The sequence below is a fragment of the Pygocentrus nattereri genome, chromosome 19 (assembly GCF_015220715.1).
Source record: "Pygocentrus nattereri isolate fPygNat1 chromosome 19, fPygNat1.pri, whole genome shotgun sequence".
Taxonomy (NCBI): Eukaryota; Metazoa; Chordata; class Actinopteri; order Characiformes; family Serrasalmidae; genus Pygocentrus; species Pygocentrus nattereri.
The window spans coordinates 10,528,486-10,540,684 of NC_051229.1; the positions used below are offsets into that span (position 1 = coordinate 10,528,486).

Genomic DNA, 12,199 nt, shown 5'->3' on the forward strand with positions numbered 1-12,199 from the left:
TGCCACTCACTGAATATTTTCTCTTTTTTGGGCCATTCTCTGTAAACCCTAGAGATGGTTGTGTGTGAAAATCCCAGTAGATCAGCAGTTTCTGAAACACTCAGACCAGCCCATCTGGCACCAACAACCACGCCACGTTCAAAGTCACTTATGCAAATTCTCATAGTTTAGAGAAGGCGGAGCCTTTTAGTCCGACGGACACAGCTGTGTTCTGTGATTTAATTCATGCTTTTTGTTTATTTGGAATTAATGCCGTTTGGTGAAGTTACTTCACAGTTATTTCAGAAGAAAATTGTGCATTTGTGAATAGACTGTCAAATATTGGATGTGACTGGATGTAATCGTACTTTCTGTCCTGCACAGACTTCTACTACAAAGAGCTAAGAACGTAAATGTAAGTAAGTAGACTACACTATGTTATTGCCAAATCTGTAGCATTAGAATGAGATTCTTCATTCAGTAAAGCCTAAATCCTTGTTTATATAAAACACAGTGCTGTGTTTGATGTTTTCATGCATTGTGTCCATGAGTTTAGGTTTCTCAGTTTCCGATTAATTACAAACTAATAATGGTTGGTTATCGGACAAATGAACTTATCAAAATTCCCACCCCTACCCTTGGGTCTAGATAAGACAAGCTGGCAACAGTTTAAGTAGGAGTAACTTATAAAGAGACATATGTAACTTTTTGTGAACAATCTATTTACCAAAATAAACAATGCTCTAGCGTTGGCCTGGTGTAGAAGAAAGAAAGGATCTTTGCCGCGCACTTCTGGCTCAAGTTCTTAGCAGCAAGATTCACATTTTGTAAGTCAGGCATGGAGGGAAGGAACGACAGAAGTGCATCAATGTTCTTATGGAACTCAGGGTTTTCGCTAGAAAACATGAAAACAAACAATATTGAATATTTTTAAAACATAATTCATGAATATAACAATACATTTACATTTCATGCATTTTATCAAGCATTTAGAGCATCTGGGAAACTTAGGCTTGCTCCAATTAAGAGTAAAATTAAAGTAAAATTATGGCTAGTATTCATGACTATTCTTTATATATGGTTTAATTTGGCTAATGTTTGTTTTTTTAGGGTATTTTATGCTTTTATTTAGATTTAATTCATGGTTGTAATTAAGTGAAGGGAATTTAACTTGATGTAACTTGAATGAGATGAGGTAGATGAAATAATCTCACCCTTTTTTTAGATTACTTGTTATCTGAAGAAACTTTCTCCAGGCAAAGGCAGATAGAGTCAGGTCACTACCACAAAAGTAGATAGACTTGAAAGTCTGTCCAGAGTAAATGAGTGCATCATCTGAATCCAGCTTTTTGGGTTCAACAGATATGCTGAATGCCCTACACCTAGAATAAAATGTAAAAAATACAGAAAGGCTTTCAGATAAAGCTTCTTTTCAAACATCTTCCTGTGCTAGGCAATATAAACTTTTTTTTAAGTACAAAGAATTTACATAGTAACAGACCTCTTATATATATATATATATATATATATATATATATATATATATATATATGTATATATATATATATATAAAGGGAACACTTAAACAACACAATATAACTCCAAGTAAATCAAACTTCAGTGAAATCAAACTGTCCACTTAGGAAGCAACACTGAGTGACAATGCAAATGGAATAGACAACAGGTGGAAATCACTGGCGATTAGCAAGACACACTCAAAGGAGTGGTTCTGCAGGTGGGGACCACAGACCACTTCTCAGTACCTTTCTGCTTTCTGGCTGATGTTTTGGTCACTTTTGAATGTTGGTGGTGCTTTCACACTCGTGGTAGCATGAGACGGACTCTACAACCCACATAAGTGGCTCAGGTAGTGCAGCTTATCCAGGATGACACATCAATGCGAGCTGTGGCGAGAAGGTTTGCTGGGTCTGTCAGCGTAGTGTCCAGAGGCTGGAGGTGCTACCAGGAGAAAGGCCAGTACACCAGGAGACGTGGAGGAGGCCGTAGGAGGGCAACAACCCAGCAGCAGGACCGCTACCTCCGCCTTTGTGCAAGGAGGAACAGGAGGAGCACTGCCAGAGCCCTGCAAAATGACCTCCAGCAGGCCACAAATGTGCATGTGTCTGCACAAACGGTTAGAAACCAGCTCCATGAGGATGGTATGAGGGCCCGACGCCCACAGATGGGGGTTGTGCTCACAGCCCAACACCGTGCAGTACGCTTGGCATTTGCCAGAGAACACCAGGATTGGCAAATACGCCACTGGCGCCCTGTGCTCTTCACAGATGAAAGCAGGTTCACACTGAGCACATGTGACCGACGTGACAGAGTCTGGAGACGCCGTGGAGACCAATCTGCTGCCTGCAACATCCTTCAGCATGACCGGTTTGGCAGTGGGTCAGTAATGGTGTGGGGTGGCATTTCTTTGAAGGGCCACACAGCCCTCCATGTGCTCACCAGAGGTAGCCTGACTGCCATTAGGTACAGAGTTGAGACCCCTTGCAAGACCATATGCTGGTGCGGTTGGCCCTGGGTTCTTCCTATTGCAGGGCAATGCTAGACCTCATGTGGCTGGAGTGTGTCAGCAGTTCCTGTAAGATGAAGGTATTGAAGCTATGGACTGGCCCGCCCGTTCCCCAGACCTGAATCCGATTGAGCACATCTGGGACATCATGTCTTGCTCCATCCACCAACGTCACGTTGTACCACAGACTGTCCAGGACTTGGCGGATGCTTTAGTCCAGGTCTGGGAGGAGATCCCTCAGGAGACCATCTGCCACCTCATCAGGAGCAGGCCCAGGCATTGTAGGGAGGTCATATAGGCACGTGGAGGCCACACACAATACTGAGCCTCATTTTGACTTGTTTTAAGGACATCACATCAAAGTTGGATCAGCCTGTCATGTGTTTTTCCACTTTAATTTTGTGTGTGACTCCAAATCCAGGCCTCCATTGGTTAATAAATTTGATTTCCATTGATGATTTTTGTGTGATTTTGTTGTCAGCACATTCAACTTTGTACAGAACAAAGTATTCAATGAGAATATTTCATTCATTCAGATCTAGGATGTGTTATTTGAGTGTTCCCTTTATTTTTTGAGCAGTGTGTGTGTGTGTGTATATATATATATATATATATATATATATATATATATATATATATATATATATATATATATATATATATATATATATATACACAGTGAGTCCAAGAAGTATTTGATCCCTTGCTGATTTTCTTCGTTGGCCCACTAATAAAGACATGATCATTCTATACTTTTAATGGTAGATGTATTCTTACATGGAGAGACAGAATATTAAAAAGAAAATCCAGAAAATAAATCTAAGGAATATATATTAATTGATTTGTATTTCATGGAGTGAAATAAGTATTTGATCCCTTAGTATTCATTAGCAGTTCTGGCTTTTACAGACCAGTTAGACACTCCCAATCAACTTGTTACCTGACCTGAAGCCACCTGTTCTCACTAATCACTTGTGTGAAAAACACCTGTCCACAGAATCAGACAGATCACACAGATTTCAAGTCTCCAACATGGGTAAAACCAAAGAGCTGTCACAGGACCTCAGAGTCAGAATTGTTGACCTTCACAAAGCTGGAATTGGCTACAAAAAGATTAGTAAGGTGTTGGATGTGAAAGTAACAACTATTGGTGCAATTATCAGAAAGTTTAAAGAGTATAACATGACAATCAACAGACCTCGGCCCGGTGCTCCAAAGAAGATTTCGCCTCGTGGGGTGGCAATGATGCTGAGAACGGTCAGAAATCGTCCTGCAACCACTCGGCAGGAGTTAGCAAATGACCTGAAGGCAGCTTGGACCACAGTTTGCAAGGAAACAATTGGCAACACTTTGCGCAACAATGGATTCACATCCTGCAGTGCCCGAAAGGTACCCCTGCTGAAGGGAGCACATGTGGAGGCGCGCCTCAAGTATGCCAATGATCATTTGAAAGATGAACCAAGTTATTGGGAGAAGGTTTTGTGGTCAGACGAGACCAAAATTGAACTTTTTGGCCTCAACTCCACCCGCCATGTGTGGAGGAAGAAAAATGCTGCCTATGACCCCAAGAACACTGTGCCCACCGTCAAGCATGGAGGTGGAAGCATAATGTTTTGTGGGTGTTTCTCTGCCAAGGGTACAGGGCTACTTCACCGCATCACTGGGAAGATGGATGGAGCCATGTACCGCACAATCCTGAGGAACAACCTCCTCCCCTCTGCCAGGGATCTGAAAATGGGCCGTGGTTGGGTCTTCCAACATGATAACGACCCTAAACATACAGCAAAGGCAACAAAGGATTGGCTCAAGAAAAATCACATTAAGGTCATGGAGTGGCCCAGCCAGTCGCCAGACCTCAATCCGATCAAAAATCTATGGAGGGAGCTGAAGGTCAGAGTTGCCAAGCGACAGCCCACCAACCTTCGTGATTTAGAGAGGATCTGCAAAGAAGAGTGGGCCAAAATTCCCCCTGGTGTGTGTGCTAAACTTGTGGTTAACTACAACAAACGTCTCACCGCTGTGCTTGCAAACAAAGGCTTTGCCACTAAGTATTGAGTGTGTTTGGCAAGAGGGATCAAATACTTATTTTCCTCATTGAAATACAAATTAATTAAAATATATTCTTTAAAATTATATTCTGGATTTTTGTCTTGATATTCTGTCTCTCCATGTTAGAATATATCTACCATTAAAAGTGCAGAAGGATAGTGTCTATTAGTGGGCAAACAAAGAAAATCAGCAAGGGATCAAATACTTCTTGGACTCACTGTACACACACACACACACACACACACGCATATATATACATACATACATACATACATACATACATACACACACACACACAGTGCACCTCTTCTTTCTTCATTATATTACGTTATTACATTATATTATATGTGCAATGTCCATAACTAGAGTTTCACCTGTCAAGATAGTTATGTTGTAGTTCAAGATGAGAGCAGAGGTTCTCTTCACTGTTCCTGCACTTTGTAGCCACACATAAACTGAGTAAACAGAAAAGACATATGTAACATTATATTGTCAGAGCCTGCATAATTGACACATAATTGAAGTTGACATAACTGAAGTTGTAAAACTACAAAAAAGGAACTATGAACAATCATAATCATCATATCATATGCTTTCTCTAATAAATAAGATTACTTCTACGAGTCGATGAGTGCTTCTGCAGCCTCTAATTTTTTATATTTACATATCCTAAATGTAGAACTTTCGACTGTGTCCATTTACCTGAGTTTCTCTGAAACCACATTAGTCTTAAGAAGGTTCATGAAGATTTCTGTATTGGTGTAATTTATGGTCTTCACTGATAGATGAACACTTCCCACTGATCTGTGGTTGTGCAGTGCGCTCATGATCTTTCTCACACTTTGGTCAGTAAGAGCACCATCTTCTACACTGTGAAATGTCAAAACAAGACACAAAATAAGGGATGCACTGAAATTTCTGTCTCCAGGCATTCATTATATAAAAACACTTTCAGTTTTTGGAGGATAACGAGGATAAAATTAATCGAAAGAAACATTAAACTTAAAACAAAATATCAACATTTAATACATTAAAAATCATTTAATGATAAGAATGAGAAACAGTAATTAGAAATGCTGTTTGTTCCACAGCCAGAAGGCAAAAAAACCAACACAAACCAAAACCAAAGTACAAAATAACATCACAAACCACAGCCAAAGGGTAAAAACCCATTACAAACAGCCAAAGGACAACAAAACAATCACAAACCACAGCCAAAGCAAAATAAAAAAAAAATATTTACAATTTTTAAAAAAAATGTACAATAATAATAATAATGATCCTTGCATGATCATCTTCTTCTTTTTCAGTAGTTTATCAGTTTGAGTTTAACTCTGGTTGTTCATGCTCGTTCAAAAATTATACGCAGATATTCATTATTATATTAAGGCTCATGTCGGTTTTGAGAATTGAGAGTCTGTGGTCAGATGTTAAGAGACAAATGATACTGGCAGTATACAGCGCTGACTTGCTGCTATGAATGACTGTCTCCCCCGAGTACAGGCCCACAGACCACTAAAAGGGGCTTTATGTCACACAGTTTAAGAAAGCCTGGACTAGAAGGTAGGGCTGCAACAGATGACTATTTCAATAGTCGAATAATCTATCGATTATTGAAATGAATAATCGATTATTCAGAGTATGAATCGCTCAGTTACCAAAGAACTTAAGCAGCTATCAGCATTGAAATTTAGTTTGAGGTTTTTTCATGCATTTGCTAACTGAAAATTAAGGCAATAAAGATGAATGACATTCAAAAATGCACTGCTGTAATGAACTTTCTTGCTAATGCAAAAGATAAGCAAAGCAACATTTTTCCTGTCAAAATTTAAAAACAAAGACGTGCAAAGTAGCAGCAATAAAATGACAAAACAATCCATTTGCCCTTAATCAAGTAAAAAAAAAGAAAAGTCAATCTATTTCATTTTTAAAGAGTACATTATGTGCTTTGTGTACTCTGCTGTCTGTCTACACTCTGTGGCAAATAATTTAGCATCTCTACGTGCTCATGAGAGGCTTGCTCTCCTATGAGAACAGATACTCCCTCTGCAGAGAAGACGAGCTCTGATGGAATGGACGAGAAAGTGGTGAAAATTTGTGGCAAACCTGTTCTCTATGAACTGTTAAATTTGAAAGATTTGATGTAAAGATTTCATTTTAATGGAACCCTGTGTTGTGTTTGCTACCTCCTGAGAACTACCTCCTGAGTGTTCGCAAACATTTACAGAGAACAAGGCAAAGAGAACTGTTCTCTGAATTTGAACACACATGTGCCCTGAACGCTAAGGCATCGATGCAATGTTTGAACATGTTCATATTCCAGATAACAGTTACAGTTTTATTGTGAATAAAAGTTACTTGCTTCTCCGTTCCAACTCCATTTATGATTCCAGAGAACATGCTTTTCAAAATAGAAAAAAGTCCATAACATGAAGTAAGACATTAACATTAGCTACCTAACTCACTAGTAGAACTATCTTATTGAGATGAACCTTCTTCATCCAGTGAGTTGACGTGATTCTTCTTCAGATGTTCAACATGGACAATGTGCTCCTGTGTCAGCTAAGCTCGGCTTTCCAAATAACAACTGACAACCTTTTTCCTAAGTTAAGCGAGAAAAACCTGCATGACAAGGTCACCAACTAATCAACTGTTAAATTAGTTGAATAATCTTTGCACCCCTACTAGAGGGGCAGAATATATTGCATAAAATGTGTAAAGTATTAATAGTGCCTTCACAGATGTGCAAGTCACCCACTAAAACCATCCACATATATCATCATAGATGCTGGATTTTAAAACTTTACGCTGGTAACAATATGTATGGTCCTTTTCATTTTTGGCCCAGAGAGCACAACATTCATTATTTTCATAAATAATTTGAACGGTCGATGCATCAGAGCATGATACACATTACCACTGTTCATCAGTCCATTTTAGAAGAGCTTGAGTCTGTCACATTTATGGATGCGGCTGATATATGACTTCCATTTTGTATAGTACACTCTTAACCTGCATTTACAGGTGTAGCGTTGGACAGTGTTTATTGACAAAGGTTTCTCAAAGTACTCCTGAGCCCATGTGGTGATATCCATCACAGAAGAATGCTGCTTTATAATGCACTGCCAACTAAGAGGTCGGAGTTCATGATTATTCAGTTTTGGCTGTTGGCCATACAGATATTTCTCTGGATTCCCTTAATCTTTTGATGACACTATGTACCATAGAGTGTGAAATTCCTAAAATCCTTGAAGTCACTCGCTGAGGAATGCAAATTTTCAACTTTTGGATTTTGTGTATTACTGACAAATTTGTGACAAGATCCCAACCTTGCTCATAAATGACCAGGCCTTTCCTGCATACTCCTTTTATACCTAAGCACCTCCTATGAAATATTTTCTGAACAATTAAGAGTATTCCTAGTGTTAAATCGTCCCAACCTTAAATTGTCCCAATCGTCCCAAACTGCAAGAACATTGCAGGTATCCATTTTGTAATAAGCATGTGTTTACAAAAAAAAACAATGAAGATAAAACATCTTATACCGTTTTCATTCAAAAACAGGTCAAAGCAGTCACTGTTTTGTTTTTATCTGTACTTAACATACTCTCCCAACTTTCTGTAATTGGGTATGTAGTATTTGTGTGTGTGTGTGTGTTCAGGTTTTTCATTTTCTCTTTTCAGTTTTCAGCCCAGCATGTCCTAAATTTTGGTTTCAGTCAGGAATTTTCATTTTGGTGCATCACTACAGAAAACATCTTTTGTCATGTACTTCCTAACTTGTTCTAAGTTTAAATGTAGAGGAAAATTTTAAATAATTATTACCTCAGACGTCGAAGGTCTTTTCTGTCTCCCACAGCTAAGATCAGATCTGCAACATCATTATCTGACGCATGACTGACACATAAGCTGAAAAAGACAAAATGATAATTCAAACTAAAACAGCAAGTCAAAGATAAAATCTTAAAATTCAAGTACACATAACCCCTCTACTGGGGCCAGCAACATGCGGCTATTTTACTGCACTGTTGCAGCTTGCGGTAAAATAAAGCTTTGCTGATCTTTCTAATGCAGGTCTAACACAGTTTTTACAATAAATGGTACTGAATGCTGGAATTAATGTATAACTGCCTTTAACACTGAAGTCTGCTATGCACATTGTTGTCTGTGTTGCTACAGGACAATAATCTCGCCTAGCTAATAGCAAAGAAAATGGCAAGGAAAAGATTTAGGATGAACATCAAGAACTTGCAGAAAAAAAAAAGAATTTGCAGACTTGATTGCATTTATAAGCACTATAGGTGATTTCCTGATTCATTTAAATCTGCAACAAGAAACTGTCAAACAGTCACAAAGCTGAAGTCAGCTTGTTATTCACCAGCCTCTTATTCAAATTTTCCTGTTCCACCTTAACTGGTGCAGCAGTTCTCACATCCAGGCACCTCAGCCATCATTTAGGGTTGGATGGGAAAATGACAAGGAACACTGACGTTAGTCTCGTAAAAAGTCAAACAAATTTTACAAGCAACTATAGTAGTCTTGCAGAAAAGTATCCTGTCAGAGATATGAGAAAAGGGGCTATATATCTGGGCTAAATCTTAAAACAGTAAAATCTGTTTTCATTTATATATTTTTTAGCTTATACCAGGAAATTATCACATAATGAAACATATTTACAGCAAAGCTGTAAAACTGTAAAATGGTGCTTCAATAAAATGAACATGAAATTTTGTGGCTTTAAGGTGGGTTTATTGTTGAAAGGACAAAATGGCTCTTCTTATCATTTGTGTTGCCGAGCCCTGACATTTACTAATATAGTATTATTATTATCCTCTTGATTAATAAAATAAAAAAAAAACAAAAAAAACATGCTAAACAGAAAATGACAAATGTTGAAATGATACAGTTCATTAAACATATTGTTTTTCTTGGAAAAAATGACACATTTGGAGTCTTCAAAAGACCACTTGATATTAGCCTGATTATCCGAGATTACTAAACATGAAATTTAAGAAAATGGCACAGATCATGCTTCCAAGATAATTTTGTAAATTGTGTAAGATATTGTGCAAATAATGATTTGTAAAATGGATAGTTCTGGTCCTAAAATAAGACTGGCTGAGTTGCATTCAAAGCCTTTGTAAAATACTCAATATAAGCAGAGAACTTGTAGAGTTCTTCATAATCCAGATCTGATAGAAGTAAATCTATGACCCTTTCTTAAAAACTGAACTCCGCTTTGCTGCACCATGTCACGAAAAATCTCTTCTGATGTTAATTGACTAATCTTTGACTACTCGTAGTGACCACCGAATGTACTAATGAAGTAAGAACCCCTTTCTGTTTAACCAGAAATAGGCTGGTCAGCTAGATAACAGGCTAAAAAACAGCAAATATGCTAAACAAAGCCAACATTAATATCGCAGCCTTGAATTAAGGTACTTATGATATGATTCACTGTAAAAGGCAATATAAAAGTCTAAAGAATGACACTTGAATGGCTTGCATGCTTCAGATGCCCTTGTTTCAGTTAGAAGTAGCATCAAACCCAGCCTGATTTGTTCTAAAGATGTTTTAACAATAAATGGTCACTGCTAACTGACCATCCTATTTCCCATCGGGAAATGACCATTTCCCATCGGGAAAATTCTAACACAAAGCTGCCGCATGAGAAGCGACTTCAACCTTGAACAACAGTCAAATTTTGAGACACTTAACAAGAAACTGTTCTACTTTTGAATAAAAGTTTTCTGTCAGACATGAGGAGGAAAGCGGCTATAGATAAATCTTAAAGCAGAGCAAAGTAAGTCTGCGTTTTCATTTATATTTTCAGCCTATACTACGACATCATCATTTACTGAGACATACTGGACATAAAATGTTGTGGCTCCCGAGCTGGTTTGATTTTTGTTGAAAGGACAATATCTCTTCTTAATATTTGGGTTGTGACTCCTGACCTAACCATAGCTTTAATGCAGAGCCGGTCGGATTTCACGCCCATCAATGTGTGTTTTTATGTGCACGTCACAAAGTATCCAGGCGGTATATATACACTTTAGCACTTCCGCCTTTTGCGTTCCACTGACATTAGGTTATAAAATAAATATTTAGAAGAACGATTTTTGAATCGATTCAGAATCATCCACATCTGCATCTGCGATGCATCTAAGAATCGATTTTCCCACCACCCCAGCGGTGTTCTTACGGACGATGTGAAGTGGAGTACACATCACACAGCTGGAAGGTAACCTTCATCCGGTTCAGGTCAGTCACTACCCTGGAGGAGCCGTGGCAGCTGCTGCTCACTGCTGAGGAGCGAGTGCCTGGCGGTGTTTGTTCTTGCCTGGATCATGCATATGACAGTATTTTTCTCTATTTGGCTCTCATAAGCTGAAATGAGGAAGAGCTAGCCTGCTCAAACAGATGGGCTTTGAAGAGGAAGAGCCGAAATACAAGTGTAGTTAAATGGGCTGTATTTCTAATCCTACTAAGAATTTAAACACAATCAACATATTTTGTTGTAACGCTTTTTCAAAGGGTACAGTATCTGACCATATAAAATGAACAGACCATTGGTCACAGCAGTGTTGGTTCTTGTTGTTCAGGAGGCTTTTTATTAAAATTTTCTGGTCGATCATGAAACGTCATAATAGAAATATTTTGTCAGTAGAAGGTTATCTTTAACTGATTAATAAAATCAAGATGTGCAGTAGTGAGGGTGACTGCATGTTGAGCCTGATTGCTGGAGAAAGGACACTGTGTTCTCAAATGCAAAGTTCAAAGGGTGAAAAATGAAAAAATGAAAATGAATAAAGAATTCATGCAACTGATGGCCTGTTTTTTTTTTTTTTTTAAATGACATTTAAGAAAATGTCAGATTCAACAGACTATTATCATTTTGATTTAGTTATAAAGGAAATGCATAATAACTAGTATGACATGGGACCCCTTCTAACGCAGTGAAGTGCAGCAACTCAACAGGTAGGTGCAGGATCTCAGTTGGGAAATGACCTCTCCACCGCATCCCATAAATACCTAATTGGGCACATGTTGGGCAAAAGTGCAGGCCACACCATTCATAAAAAATTCTCCAGAATGCTCATTAAACCGGTTGTGGACAACTTGGGCACGATGGCATAGTGCATTATCTCCCTACTGTGGGGGTACATGAAGGGCTGCAAATGATCACCAAACAAAGAAACGTAGCAGTCACTGGTTAATGACTTGTTTAGGTGGGCCAGTGGACCCAACCCATGCCATTAGAACACACCCCACACTAGTATGGAACCACCACCATCCTGCACAGTGCCTTGTTGACAAATGGGGTCCATGGTTTCATGGGGTCTGTGCCACACACAAACCCCACCATCTGCCTGAAACAATTGGTACTGTGACTTGTCCAACCATGCCACATGTTGCCAGTCCTCTAAGGTCCAGTTAGCAACCGCATGAGCTCAGGTGAGGAGCGTGTCCAGTGTTGTGGCATTAAAAGAGGCACTCTGGTGGGTTGTCTGCTCCCATATCCTATGGAAGCTAAAGAACGCTGCACTGACCTGTTGGACATGCATGTGGGTCACTTGTCTGTTCACACTGACTACTCTAGCCACACACCACTGGTCACAATCATCTCTGTCATTTTTTCTGTTG

General features: G+C 38.8%; 1 protein-coding gene across 1 annotated transcript in view; it reads right to left on the reverse strand.

Annotated features, from left to right (window-relative positions):
- LOC108433072 (NACHT, LRR and PYD domains-containing protein 4E) overlaps positions 1-12,199 on the reverse strand; it is a 40,540-nt gene that overhangs the window by 20,019 nt on the left and 8,322 nt on the right. The window contains exons 3-7 of the mRNA XM_037530839.1: positions 8,378-8,461; positions 5,255-5,422; positions 4,927-5,007; positions 1,194-1,361; positions 707-874 (exon numbers count right to left, since the gene is read on the reverse strand). Of these exons, the coding sequence (XP_037386736.1) occupies positions 707-874; positions 1,194-1,361; positions 4,927-5,007; positions 5,255-5,422; positions 8,378-8,461 (669 nt within the window). The remainder of the gene's footprint in view (positions 1-706; positions 875-1,193; positions 1,362-4,926; positions 5,008-5,254; positions 5,423-8,377; positions 8,462-12,199) is intronic.